This window comes from Clarias gariepinus, chromosome 12 (assembly GCF_024256425.1).
Source record: "Clarias gariepinus isolate MV-2021 ecotype Netherlands chromosome 12, CGAR_prim_01v2, whole genome shotgun sequence".
In the NCBI taxonomy this organism is placed as follows: domain Eukaryota; kingdom Metazoa; phylum Chordata; class Actinopteri; order Siluriformes; family Clariidae; genus Clarias; species Clarias gariepinus.
In genome coordinates, this window is record NC_071111.1 from 9,859,563 (window position 1) to 9,875,000 (window position 15,438).

Genomic DNA, 15,438 nt, shown 5'->3' on the forward strand with positions numbered 1-15,438 from the left:
CGCGCTTCTCGCAACGCACGCACCCTGAGAACGCACGCACGCACGCACGCGGGCCGGTCCAGTCCATCTGAACGCGCGGGAGAGAGGGAATTCGGCGGAACCTCGCCTGCGTGCCCGTACTCCACTCCACTCCGACTGCCAGCCTGGCCCCGCCCACTTCTCCCTGTTCATTAAGGGATAGAGAACGGAGCGCTGCTCTGATTGGCTCGCAGGAGCGTCAATCAAACTCTGGGTCGCAAGCCTGTGGAGAGAGCTCCTTGTTTGTTTCCTCTCGTGGTCCAAATAATAAAGGACCTAGAAGTCAGGTCCAGAACCCAATTAGTACTGATAATGTGTGATTATTGTCTCTCATTCGTTCATTCATTTATTTATTCATTCATTCATGAGGAAGTGCTTTAATCTAATACTCTGAATATGAGTGTGTCATATTTATTTTGGTATAGGGTGTACACCTGTTTATAACTCTAATATAATTATATTATAAATGATAATTATAATGATTTAAAACAATCTAATAATACAGTATAAAGTATTATATATCCAATTGAATACAAGCCTAAATATGATTAAATTAAATGCTAATTGGAAAGTGGAGGAAAAAAAAACAGAAATAGGAAAAAGCTCGTATAAAGTGAATATACAGTATGTTATACAGTATATGTACAAATAATGACATATTTGTAATATTTAATAAAATTAAACTCACTCACTCACCGTCTATAACGTTTATCCTGTATTCAGGGTCGCAGGGGCCTGGAGCCTATCCCAGGAGGGCATGAGGCAGGGTATTGGCCTGGACAGGGTGCCAATCCATCCCAAGGCACACACACACATACACACACGTTACAGGCAATTTGGGAACATCGATTAGCTTAATCTGCATGTCTTTGGACTGTTGGAGGCAACCGAAGCACCAGTAGGAAACTTACCAAGTACACAGAGACAGAAATCGAGCCTGGCTGGAAATCGAACCCTGACCCTGGAGGTGCATGGCGCCAGTGCTAACCACTACACCACTGTGCCACCTACTAAAATTACAATTATATTACAATATTATTACACAAATAATGTGTATTATTTATGATTATTATGTCTGTTATTTTTATCATAAGTAGTTATTTACTGTAGGCTGCATGATGCTTGGTGGGTTACCTCCGGGTACTCCGGTTGCCTCCCACAGTCCAAAGACATACAAATAATGCTACTTAGCGTTTCCGAAATGCCTGTAATGTGTGATGGATCGGCACCCTCTCCAGGATGTACCCCGCCTCGTGTCTTAAGTCTCCTGGGTTTGGCTCCGAGCCCCCTGTGACACTGTACACAGGATAAAGTGATATAGACCATGAGTAAGTATTAGTAGTGTTATTGTCATATAATATAATATATATATATATATATATATGCTGCCTTCTTGTAGGATCCTTAAAATCTGACTTTCAGTAAACAATTTATCCACATCAAATTTAATTTGATTCATCACATACACAAGCACCCACATTATGATATGCAGTGAAATGCTTAATCAGGGTCAAGGTGAATCTGGGACACATTCCAGGATCACTGGGGCTTGAGGCATGTATACATAGTGGATTAGGCCTAGGGCATCATACACTGGCATTCACACACTCACTCGCATCTACACTGCCAATGCATTTCAGCAGGGTCAGAATACTGGGCTGCATTAAGGACATATTAAAACCTGGAAGGACTGAGCTGAACCATTAACTTTGTAAAAGAAATGTGGTTTAAAAAAATCATGAATGGTGCATGGTAAAAAACAAACAGTTTTTGGTTGGTAAAAACCATAGCTGTGTGTAATAGTGAAAGTAAGAGTAATTACGTTCACACACACAATGTGATGACATCTCACAGGATTGGGACTAAACAGCCGTGTCTCCATAAGAAAACCACTTTTTCTTCAGAAAAAAGATTGAATTGGCCAGGAAGCATAAAGATTTTGGAGCAGTGGAAAAAAAGGTCATATGGTCTGCTACAGCAAATTCAGTTAGACCCTAATCCAGAGCGATGGCCACGTCAGGGTAAGAAGGGAAGCGCATCATGCATTGTGCCCACTGTACACTGTTATGATCTGGTGTTGCTTCAGTTGCTCAGGTCTAGGCTCAGCAACGTTATGTGGCAATAAAATAAAGTCAGCTGACGAGCTTAATGTACCGAACGACCAGGTTATCACATCTATGGAGTTTTCTTTTTCTCTTGATTAGACAGGTATATTCCAGGGCTCAAATTGTGAAAGAGTGAGCATGAGGAATAATTTTCACACATGAACTTCTGTAATCAAAGCAAAAGGTGACTAAAATGTTCGGTTGTGCAACTTTTTTTTTGGCCAGGCAAAAGTGTAGAATTAAGTTACCTTTTATAGATCACATCATCTGAGGGAGGATTTCTCACCAGCGGTACCTCTGGGTTAAATTCTAAATCTACATCTGGATTTCTGTAATAAATCTTTTAGAATAAAAAATAACAATGAAAAGTAAGTTGATCAAAACAATAAAAGTTGTGTCTGTATTCATCACTTCTTATTTCATAATTATTATATAGGGGTGTCTCACACATGTCTGTCTCTCTCTCTCGTTCTCACTCAGACACACACACACTGCAACATTCTCTGCACTACATGCATAATCCCGAAACATCTCTGACTATAAACTTTTGAAATTCAGTCTTAACATCAACTTCACTTCCCAAGACATTCCCAAGATGTATACTGTACATGTGATGGTAGGATCCATTTCTACCATCTTGTTCCACTTTCTTCAATCGATGCACCAACACCACCTAGTGGTTGTGGCATGACATGACGAGCCATCTCACTTTCACATATTAAATAATGAGACAGAATACATAATTATCCAGCAGTGACCGAGTCAGGCACAAATGTTTGCAGATGATAACAAATGGCACAAATATCAAAGAGGGTCAATGGCAGGAAAAGTTTATTGTCGGTGGTTACAGAGTATAGAAAATGAAATAATGTTCAATAAAAACAATCCAACGTACTGCTACAAATGATAGCAGAAATGATTCCGGCAGTATAACTGTATTTCACTCTGCATTCGCCTTATGATTACAGTGTGACTTGTGATATGAGAGAAAAAAAGTTCCAAAAAAAGTATGCCTTTGTATTTTCTTCTGTAAATGAACCGCTGACTAATTCTCGTCCACTTATCACAAGACAGTTACGAGTCGAGGAGGGTGAAGACTAAAACTTGCTTCCTCTGTGACGAGCAAAGCCAACGATCTAAACCTGTTTAACCTGTTGCTCATTCTGCATCACAGCACAGAGCAGTCTTCATACAGTACATGAGCTCAGTGATGGACACTATTGACCGGTGTCTCTGTAGCAGACAGGGAAGATCATCCTGGCATCCTTCCCTCCTTCCTTTTTCCTTTGGATGGCTGCGAACTCATAATCTTCACTTTTCTGTCGCACAACTCCGTTAATCCATGATACATCAATTATCATAAAAAAAATTCTACATATTTACTGTATACTATTTATAACATCGATTCAAAACTTTTGCACTAATAAATGTTTGGTTGAAACCACACGCCATTAGGATAATGCTAAAAATGTACGTTTTTTTCTAAGTAACATTGTTTTTTACTGCATTGTTCGCCATTACAGTACTTTGGCACACTTTGGATCAGTGCTACTGCAACCTACACATCGGCAACATGAAGGTTACACTTTATTATGAGTTCCCGATTTAAAGTCTGTATATAAACATTACTACTACGGTAAGTTCCTGTATGTACTCAATGTATAAGGACACATTATGGACTGTCATTCAGTGCTGTGCAGAATCATATCAGTATGTACACACGACCAGCCATTACATTAAAACCACCCGCGTGCAGTAATAACGCCTAGGTTCACATTTTGCCGTAAAAACAATAACTCTGATCTGTCGAGGCGTGAACTTCCTGACGGTGTGCTGTGGGTTCCTCCCACCAAGACCCTAGGAGCACTCTGTAGCAGAGAGCTTTATTCTGCTGAAAGAGGTCAGGAAGACTATTACTGTACAATAAAGTGGTATAACTTAGTGTGTACACAGGTAGTACGTTTCAAAACATCCTAAGATTTCCCAGAGTGCATCCTGGTGGCACCTCTTCCACACACTTTCATTCAGTCATCCACATAAGGTAAAAGAAAATGTGATGCAATAAATATGGCCACCTTCCATCCTTTTCTTTCAGGACCTGCATTAGCTCTTCTGTGAGATCGGACCAGACTAGCTAGCCGTCGCGCCAAAGCTAATCACTGCACCGGTTAGTGGTTTTAATGTTATGGCTGTTTAGTCTGTGTGTGTGTGTGTGTGTGTGTGTGTGTGTGTATATATATATACAGTATTGTCACTGTGCTATTTGACTTTCCACCTCGCTGATGGAAACAAAGCATGGACGCCGGCGCACTTTCCTCTTTGTGTTGTGTTTGGGGTTTCTCTGGTACATATCTGTAACACATCATTAAGAGTTATTAACGTTCATAGGAAAAAAATTCACTCTGTGCATCAGACGGGACTGTTACTTAGTTAAAGCTTTTCTAATCCGTTAGTGATTTACTAGAATTACTGATTGATATGCTTTAAAATAAAAAATAAACAAAAAACTGAGACATGAATTCAGTTTATTTTTCAACATAAACCTGAAAAAAAAATTTTTGCAAAAAGAAAAAAATCTGTAATCAGATAATAGCTCAAATTTTTTCACTGTTTTAATTTTTTTCCAATTTTGTTTTTAAATTAAAAATAGGAATTATAACGAGTGCTCACATTCATTCCCCTCCTCATGGGAGACGAGTGACAGGAGCAGGAAGTTTTTATCTAGTGTGCTAAAACCGCTGTCTTTTTTTTTATTGTTTTATTATTTTTTTACAGAAGAGCGTGAATAATGTTCATGCTATTTTTGTGCTATAAGAAGCCAAGCGTGTAACCCTTTGATGAACCGTCGTTAAACTTGTTAAGCTCTTCCTGAAAGCGTGGTTTATCAGCCACCCGGGGACGCTCGGGCATTTTGGCATTAACAGGGCAGAAAGCGGAAAACGAGCTTCCGTGAGCTCGACACACGCTGTACAATACGCTCTCTGCACTGAGCTACACTTCTCTTGACCCCATTTTTATCACTAAGCTTTTGCATTCGGAAAATGTGCCAGCTTTAAGTCAAAATATTCTATAATCTAAAAAAAAAATTCATGCATTTGATTCGGCACATAGAATCTGTTACTGTGAACTGTGAGTGTCCGGTCAGGCATTTAAACTATAAAGTGTTAATAATAATAATAATTAATAATAATAATATTGTTTTTAGATGTTTTAGTAAATTTATTTGAATTTGGCGTAATACTTTAGAACAAGTCTTTAAACTTAATAAATTTTGCCATTTTTAAACGTGAAGGATTATGTTTTAAAAGTTTACCAGTATACTCATAAATACTTTTTTTGTGTTTGTTTCTTATTTACTTAAAATAATCATTTTATAGGAAGTAAATGTTGTTATGTTTAAGTAGAGCTCACATAAACTCAATTTCCTCCTTTAGCACCGTCAACACTAAACGTCTAAACTGCCATGTCCTGCGACTTGTGACCAATTAAAAAATATATATATATAAAAAAATATTTTTAAAATCATGTTTTTTTATTTAACCATAAAATAATAAAACGAGCCATTACCTGTTTTATTATTATTATTTTTACATACATTTTGGTTTTGAAAACAAATATTGATCTCTCTCTCTCTCTCTCTCTCTCTCTTTTTTTCCTCTTTGGTTTTACAACAGATTTTCTTGGTTTAAAATAAATGAAAGAATAATACAAGAATTCTACATGAATCAGACGGTTACTTAGAGTTGTTATTAATTTAATTACCGTCTGAATACGAACATACAGTAATTGCATTTTTTGTTGAATTTTTTAAGGTGTGGTTACCTTGGAAACTGATATAATACTGTCTGTTTCCCTTTATAACTGTGACCTCGGCGTTGCAGTCGCTCAGAAACATTTCCTCCAGATCGCAGGACTTTACAGATGTCACGCGGTGCTTATCGTCCTGACAGTCACACACACACACACGATCATGAGCACGCAGCAGGACAATACAGCTTTTCTTAACCTTGCTGTTGTCTCTCACCGGCTTGCCGTACTCGATCCAGTTTTCGTGGTCTCCCTTGTAGTACCAGAGCCAGCGCGTGGTCAGGACGTAGTGCGAGGGCTTGGTGATGGACGAGACCGTGGAGAGACGGCGCACCGGATGCCCGCACCTGGTCATCGTCTGAAAATCCACCGGCTTCGACCCGGGACTGGACCAGCGAGCGGAAGACGAGACAAGATTAGAATTAGAAAAGAAATTCACCTTCATGATATGTATTGTGCATCCTTGTGAGTGTTTACTAACCCGTATGTGTTCCTGGGGTCGCAGTACGCTCGCTCAATCTCCTCCATCCCTCGCAGATCCCTCCATCCGTTCCCCTCGTTCACCTCCCACTTATACGGCAGATTAAAATGCACAAGCTTGCACTGCTCTGAAGACAGAAATGCAGAGTTATTCTTTTATATTAAACCATTACAAAATAATCGAATACAGTGGAAGCAACTAGAGGGAAAGAAGATGCAAAAGAAAAAAAAAAAAAAAGTGTAGACGTCTGAGACAGACCCTGAAATCTGCAGTTTCTTCTGATGAAGTGGAGACAAATTTCATTTTTCTCTTCTGCCAGTTCTAGGGATCTGTTTACTGGCTCAGAAATCCTTTCTGCAATACACACACACACACACACACACATATACGATTATATTGTTAAAAATTTTAATGCATCCCTAATAAATATACTTCTCTCATGTAACATTTATACTTGTCTAATGATAGCCACGTACAATATATCGTATTATATTTATATAATATTACATCATATTACTAATGTGAGATGGTGGAAAGTGGGCGGGGCATCACATGTGCCAATCACTAACAGATACAGGCACGCTACTGTCAGTCATTCAGATTAACATCTCGATTGGCTCATCTGCAAGACTGCTCTCTTTTGGTCCCCTGAATGTGTCCATCAGCCGCCCATCACAGGACGACTAGACAGCCAGGGAGGGGCAAAGGATAATGCAAACACATGCAAATCTTTAAAAATTGTGTAATACACCGTCTGCCCTCTTTTGCATGGATAAGCTCATGAGTTACAGGCGAGACAGATGATGTCACCCCTGCCATCAAGACAGCACCCACTGGCTTTGTTGGGATTCAAACGTGCAATCTCTTGACATTGGGATGGGATGTTGAATAAACTGTCCAGTAGTATATATCAAGTAAAAAAAATGTCCCTCCATTACGTCATCCTCATTATGTTGGCCCTCTTTCCAGGAATCCCCAGCTCAGTCCATGCTCTCACTGTCCAATTTACATCTTTCTCGTGGCTCACCCTGGATCGTACTTCCTTATACTTTGCTTATAAAGGCATTATGAATAGGGACCCAGCAATGCCAACCCGGCAGGCCTCGAACCCTTGCCACAATATTTGTCTGATTGTGCAACAACACCACAAGCTTGTTCACACACACACACCTGCTTCTGCAGCACTGGCGCTCAGGCGGTAAAAGTTCTGGTAGAGATAAGGCAAGTCCTGGATGATGTCCCTGCCCAGGCCGCGCTCCTCCAGCATCCTGTGGCAGTACTCGTCCACACAGTGAAGTCGCTTGCACTTGGGCCCGAAGATGCAGTCGTCCTGCACAAAGTGCTGGCATATGTGCACTTTAGTGCAGTTCTCCTTAAAGGTGCAGGCCCCGAACTGCCCCGTGCTCTTATTGTAGTGGGAGCACACCTGCACACGGACAAAGCACAGAGGCGTCACGGCACGAAGCGGCACAAAGGACTGGGCAAAAAAAGGAGGTAGTGACGTGCATGCACACACAGTCACTCACTCACACACACACACACACACACACAGCCACACTGATAAAGCTAAAGGAATTGAATTAACAATTACACCACAATGCTTACAAATTTGAAGAGTTCTTTTCCAAACCTCCACTTTACCTCAAGACTTAAAGGTCTTTCATCTCCAATATTTTCAACTGTTTTTTTATTTCTTTTCTTTTTTTGGTTTCTTTTTTTTTCTTTTTCTTTTTTTTTTTTTTTGGTCATACGTCACATCACCCAGGGTTGACGTTCCTTCACCATCTGCAAATCTTCATCCACGCAGACACACCTTTCTTCTTTTGGTTTGGTTTTCCTTCTTTCTCCTTTTTTTTTTTTTTTTTTTTAAATACAGTTTTACGTCTATTTATAATCACAGCAAACTGCCACTTGATGCAATAAAAAACTGAAACAGGAAGCTTTTTCTTTTTTATTTCGGCAGGGAAACTTGCTGTCTTTAGACTAACGCAGTGGCAATAGGTTACACATCTACCCCCGTACGTCAAAGTGCGAGTCCCGTTATAAAACGGCTGTATTTTTATCCTTTTCTGAAAACTCGTTCGAGAGCGCTGAGAGAGGCGTTTTGAACAGCAGGGGGCGGTACCTAGAACGCAGAAATAGCTCATCTTGAAATGAAACTTAAATAATGGCCAAAGCTCAGTCATATACACACACAAAGACAGATATACACAGCAAATATCAGCAATTTAATTTCACACTTGGGGAGAAATTTCGCCATATGGTGATGCAGGTGGAAAGTGTTTTGCAGTCTATTGTACAGTAGCATCAGTGTTGCAATCAGCAGGTGGATCAACACATTTCTACAGAAAATTGATCAACATCTTTGCATCAATCAGAATCTTTTTTTGCTCTTGGGTATACAAACTTTTGCACTCAAGTGTATGCTTAGGAGACGGATGCTGTTAGTTGTTGGTAGTTTTTTTTGGTAATAATTTGCTTAATGAGTGCAACAGTGGTGAGGAAAACAGAGAAGAAGAAGTGAAATCTTGAGCATTGAAAGTGAAGGCATGGTTGTCTTGGATGGCGTGTGGGTGTGTTCACCTCAGGTAGCAGTGACGGGTCGTTCTGTAGCAAGAGAATGAAGAGGTCTTCCTCATAGAGCTCGTGAAGCGTGCACTCGCGGAGCAGGGGAAAGTTGTGCTCTGACCGAATGTTATGGGAGAACTTGCACTCCTTCCTAAAATCAACCATATACACACAAACACACCAGATGTATGTCAATTATATCACAAATACTGTATACAATAGTGTGCAAAATTATATTATTATTTAGCAAGTAGAATATATACTAAAAATAGCTGATGCCTATTAATAGTTACACAAGTTACTGCTGCTCACGCTTATGTTCTTTTGGAAGAGCACGCCCTAAAAACAAACACTTTTTTGTATCCACCGATGCAAAGTTTCTTAGCCAACACACAGGTATTTGAATAGAAGACAAAAGGTTATGCACTAGCACCATTTTTATTTAAAAGGATTATAAATAGGTTGGTAAGGTGTGGTCGAGCCGTGGATACTTAGTCATGCGTAAAAAACTTTAAAGATCGTAGGTTTGAGTCTCCTTTTAAAGACGAAAAGTAGCGATTGGAATCAACAGTAACCTCCCGGTACGATATTATTAGGTTTCTATTAAAATTGGGATTCTGTATATAAATATATATTTTATATATTAAACGCAAGATGTGGCGGTACTGGCTCAGGTGGCTAAGGCTGTTGATGTGAGGATCCGGGTTCGAGTCCTGTCGTCGGTGGGTTGCCACACCCCATACTAGCCAGCCACTGTACTGTATGCAGTCCCAGTCAAGAGATTAAAATTTTACAATGTTAAATATTATAAAACTGTACTATTCACACAGGATTAGTATTATCTGGGGACCTCTAGTCATTTGTAATAATTGCATAGGTTGTAATCTCTGTAATCTTAACAGATTAATGACGTACTGTGCAAGTATTAGCTCCATGCGAATCAGCATGTCTATGATTTGACGGGGTGGTATACAAGGTTTTTGTTTCCTGTGCGCCTTTTTATTTGTCTTCCTCAAAGAACGGAGGCGAAAGTATTTTGGGTGCTCGGTCCTATCGCTATACACCATACAACAATAGAATGTGAAGTAAGAGAAAAATCCTGAACAGAGCTTTATTTGTATGAAACATAATAGTATTTGTATTATATAAAATAAAAAATATTTTAGGGTTTTGTTCAGGGGGGTGCAAATCAAAAAGAGAACAATTAAGGGGCCTAAAAGCGGACCTTGTGGGACACCATAGTGCCGTATCTGATGCTCTGAACTGAAAAATCTCAGACACATCTGCCGTATAAGATCTCAGACAGTATTCAGTCTGTCTAGCCAACCATTAAACTCTCTCCCAGTAAGATCTGATGGAAACCAGTGGGTAAATATATTTGCTCCCTGGGGGAAACATGGAAACAAGTCTTTGTGAGGTGTGGGGTAACCACAGCCATGTACAGGCCAGGGGTGTGTTTCCAGCACCTGTAACAGCACACACACACACACACACACACACACACACTTTACCTTCCTTTGCCATAGCGACAGTTTCCATAGACGAAGTATTTGCACAGATGCAGGTCCTGACAGCCGAAACACTCCTGCTTGGGGTAACTCTTACACAGCCGCAGGGACGTTTTAGCCACTACAGTGTGATCAGACACGCCTTTCTCTGAGCTCAGTCTGCTCCTCACCACGGCGAATCTCGGGCATTTTTTCAGGATGAACCAGAATTGCTCCTCGGTGATCTCGAAGCGCTGGTAGACCTTCGTGTAGAGCTGCGACAGATCCATGGAGCCTTTGTGGCTGCACAGGACACTGGTGGCGTGGTGGATCACCCGCGAGTACGGAGACATCTTATCTCCCACAACTCACTTCTGCAGAAACGAAACTAGACACTGGCTATTTCTGTGTCTCACTGCGTGTGACTCTGTGTGTGTGTGTGTGTGTGTGTGAGAGAGAGAGAGAGAGAGAGAGAAGCCAGTGAAAGGTGGATGATTTCAAAATGGCCGCCGCGAGCACAAACCGTTTACCTCAACAAAATACAAGCCGAAACACAGCGTGTTGACTTCAAAATACATTTATTACACCGTGAAATGTGGGTGTCTCTCAGGCTAGAACCAGTCACATTCATGAGATGTACTGAATTAATAAAATAAAAGATAAGTAAAATAAAAGAAAGGGGTTGTCTGTACTTTGTAGCTCACTCTTTCAATAATATTTTATGTTTCGTATTGGAGGATCAGAAACAGTCTCAGAAAAATTCTGTGTGTCTGTACGTCTGTCTGTATGTCTGTCTGTACCTCTGTCTGTGTGAATGTCTGTACGTCTGTCTGTACATGTCTGTACGTCTGTCTGTGTGTCTGTCTGTACGTCTGTCTTTACGTCTGTCTGTGTCTGTACGTCTGTCTGTCTGTACGTCTGTCTGTGTCTGTCTTTGTGTATGTATGTACGTCTGTCTGTGTCTGTCTTTGTGTATGTATGTACGTCTGTATGTGTCTGTCTTTGTGTATGTATGTACATCTGTCTGTATGTCTGTCAGTACGTCTGTCTGTGTGTCTGTCTGTATGTCTGTTTGTTTGTCTGTCTTTGTGTATGTATGTATGTCTGTCTGTACATGTCTGTGTGAATGTCTGTACGTCTGTCTGTACATGTCTGTACGTCTGTCTGTGTGTCTGTCTGTACGTCTGTCTTTACGTCTGTCTGTGTCTGTACGTCTGTCTGTACGTTTGTCTGTCTGGACGTCTGTCTGTGTGTCTGTACGTCTGTCTGTGTCTGTCTTTGTGTATGTATGTACGTCTGTATGTGTCTGTCTTTGTGTATGTATGTACGTCTGTGTGTCTGTCTCTGTGTATGTATGTACGTCTGTCTGTCTGTCTGTACGTCTGTCTGTATGTCTGTTTGTTTGTCTGTCTTTGTGTATGTATGTACGTCTGTCTGTACATGTCTGTACGTCTGTCTGTGTGTCTGTCTGTACGTCTGTCTGTGTGTCTGTCTGTGTCTGTACGTCTGTCTGTGTGTCTGTCTGTACGTCTGTCTGTACGTCTGTCTGTACGTCTGTCTGTGTGTCTGTCTGTGTGTCTGTACGTCTGTCTGTGTCTGTCTTTGTGTATGTATGTACGTCTGTCTGTGTCTGTCTGTGTCTGTCTTTGTGTATGTATGTACGTCTGTCTGTATGTCTGTCTGTACGTCTGTCTGTGTGTCTGTCTGTATGTCTGTTTGTTTGTCTGTCTTTGTGTATGTATGTACGTCTGTCTGTACATGTCTGTGTGAATGTCTGTACGTCTGTCTGTACATGTCTGTGTGAATGTCTGTACGTCTGTCTGTACATGTCTGTGTGTATGTCTGTGTGTATGTCTGTACATCTGTCTGTGTCCGTCTATGTGTCCGTCTGTGTGTCTGCCTGTACGTCTGTCCGTGTGTCCGTCTGTGTCTGCCTGTACGTCTGTCTGTACATGTCTGTGTGTATGTCTGTACGTCTGTCTTCTGTACGTCTGTCTGTACATCTGTCTGTACATGTCTGTACGTCTGTCTGTACATGTCTGTGCGTATGTCTGTACGTCTGTCTGTACATGTCTGTGTGTATGTCTGTCCGTCTGTCTGTACATCCATCTGTACGTCTGTCTGTGTGTATGTCTGTCTGTCTCTACATTTATATGTATGTATGTCTGTCTGTCACTATGTATGTATGCATGTCTGTATGTCTGTCTCTACGTCTGTCTGTACATCTGTCTGTATGTACATCTGTCTGACTGTATGTTTGTTCGTACATCTGTATGTATGTCTGTTTATCTGTATGTATAACTGTCCATATGTATGTATGTCTGTATATCTGAATGTATAACTGTCTATACGCCTGTCGGTATGTCTGACCATATTGCACACATTTAATAACCAATTTTATTGAAAAATTTTATTAAAACATTGGACATCTTAAATGTTGCTTTCATATGAGACAATAAGCAATGATTCCTTGGTTTCTGTAAGTGTTCTGTAAGTAACAACTGTAGAGGAAATTTTTTTTGTTTTTGCAGATCCGAAAATAGGTCTGATCTTCGACCCAATTTAATCCGTAAGGTTTATCATATGTTGGGTGTTCTGGTGCCTATCATGCCCAACATTGACTTTTTTTTCAGCAAATTTTGCAACATTGGCTTTTCTGTGAGACCAGTCCAGACAGGTTCCCCACAGGCATAGATGAACCTTAATAGGGATAGGCATAGGGAACACTTAATCTTTTCACCAGTTTATTGGTTTATAATTGATAATGTTTACTCCATCGCCATGTGAATTGATTGGTGTATACCTGCATTAAATCCTTTTCTAAATGTACATATTTTTCCAATACCATTATTTTTCCAGACTTACCAAACTAAAATAATAATAATAATAATTATATATATATATATATATTTTTTTTTTTTTTTTTTTTTTTTTACTGTTTTTATGTTTTGCAATGATATGTAATGATTTAATCCTAAAAATACAGGGTGGGTAAAAAAAAAAAAAAATAGGCATTAAAAATTGTTAATAAAGTCCATATTTATAATGCAAATTTACTAAAGCAATTGTTCATGTATGGCCTCCAAGTCCTCCATTGTACAAAAATTTGTCCTAGACCCCTTTCCTTTGTGTGTAAGATCTGGACTTCTTGAAAGCTATTCATGAGGTCCAGTGTCGTTCTAAAGGGAGGTTCTAATCAATATCTCAACATTTTTCTTCAGAAAACTGTGCATTACATTCCCGACCGTTTGAGGAAACTGGTTGATGCCACGGTGACTACATTGAAATTTAAAGATTCGCATTAACTTTCCTACGTAATAAAGTACAGTACATGTACAATTTCCTTCCATAAATTTGTATAAAAAATTTAGACTTTATTACCAAGGGAAAAAAAAGTATAAAACAGGTGCATAGAAATAATAATAATAATAATAATAATAATAAAAACAGATAATAATTCAAGCTTGGCCCCAAAAAATCTTCCAACCCATTACCAGTATTCTTAAGCATTATAAGCTGGATATAATTTACTTTAACACTATGACTTTATTAATGTGCTGTTTAAGTAAGTGAATGTATGCAAACTCCAACAAGTAGACATCCTAATATAATACCAATCCTCCTCAAGAAAAGGTGTGTATTTCCAAACCATTGATATACTTGTACAGTAAAGGGACCACAATGTTAGAAAAAAAAGACACTGAGGATTTATTTGAGTCATATCTGAAGGTTTTCAAAAAAAAAAAGCATTAGTCAAATAGTTAATACAGAAATAAACAATGGCACATATTGGATTTTCTAATTCAAAACGTTAAGTGGTGTTTTGAGGAGACGAAGTTAAATAAATTACTAACAAACATAGAAATCTGGATATTATGTACAAAGGGAGTTATCAGAACAAAAAAGAAATCTACAATTCAAATTTTATGTTCAACATGACTAAGGTATTACCATATTTTACACTGTATGTGTGTGTACATACATACATACATACATACATATATATGTGGGTGTGTTAGTTTTTGTATTTTGAATTTTATTAAAAAAAAAAACGGGGGGGAAAGTGACACTTGTTTGCATCCTCGCATCCTCACCGAGACCAGCTAAATAAACTCTATCCAAATAATACAGACAGAAACTCCTCTATGTACAGGATTTCATAGAAAGTAACAGACTGTAACTAAAACACTGCTTTTGATAATGACAGGTTGTGTGAACGGAGTTCAGGTGACCCCGAGCTTCTAATGAACAATTCTCATTTAAAAAACAAAATCAAAAGAAATTATATAAAAAATAATTATAATTATTATTATTGTAGGGTCTGTAGATATGAAAAGGTTGCCAGATTTCTAAATACTAAACTGAACTGTAAACGATGACTAAAGTGGGATAAAAATTATATTTAAATATGTATGGGCCATTTCAAAAAAGGAATTTTTGAAAAAAAATCTGACTAATTTGAACAAATATTTAAAAAAATTTGGGTCAAATATCAACTGATGGTTCTGAATCCCGCGATCGATGTAAACTTGTTGATCCATTAAGACACCACTTTTACCTGCTCGTGTGCATGACATAATTAAAAAATATATTTTAAGCACAAATTAATCACCATGAAACAACCTTGCATTTTTTTTAAAGTTAATAGTGGTTCCTATTGGAATCGAATACCTTCTGTAAACACGCTAATGTGAGAACTTGCAAGTGGAAAGATTAAGGACTAAAAATGGCGACAGTGGATTGGTACTGATATTTCAATCTCTGTACACGAAACCAAGTAACTGTAAAGATCCTTCATGAACCGTTAAAAGGATGTCGTGCTTCTGTATGCCTCGGCGTCGTCGCCATGATACGGTGACTGGAGGGGAATCCAAGCGCCGCGATTATGGGCGTGGAGTGGAATATGACAGTGTTGAGCTGAAGAGATGCTAACGGTGTGATAAAAGTCATTGGTTGGATGAGATGAGGTGCT

The 15,438-nt window shown here is 39.2% G+C and overlaps 2 protein-coding genes across 6 annotated transcripts in view; both read right to left on the reverse strand.

Moving 5' to 3' along the window:
- Positions 1-2,937: 2,937 nt before the first annotated feature.
- On the reverse strand, positions 2,938-11,051 carry parp12b (poly (ADP-ribose) polymerase family, member 12b). The gene is made up of 8 exons (XM_053508821.1): positions 10,491-11,051; positions 8,995-9,130; positions 7,582-7,837; positions 6,670-6,765; positions 6,412-6,538; positions 6,148-6,316; positions 5,946-6,066; positions 2,938-4,475 (listed from the first exon to the last, which is right to left on the reverse strand). Exons 1-8 carry the CDS (start codon positions 10,817-10,819, stop codon positions 4,375-4,377), a joined length of 1,335 nt encoding a protein of 444 aa, XP_053364796.1. The 5' UTR covers positions 10,820-11,051; the 3' UTR covers positions 2,938-4,374.
- A 3,099-nt stretch (positions 11,052-14,150) lies between these two features.
- sbf1 (SET binding factor 1) overlaps positions 14,151-15,438 on the reverse strand; it is a 65,916-nt gene continuing 64,628 nt past the window's right edge. For all 5 annotated transcript variants that reach the window (XM_053508294.1, XM_053508292.1, XM_053508291.1 and 2 more), the window contains one exon: positions 14,151-15,438. This exon is cut by the window's right edge and continues 538 nt beyond it. The gene's annotated coding sequence lies outside the window, so the exon portion shown is untranslated.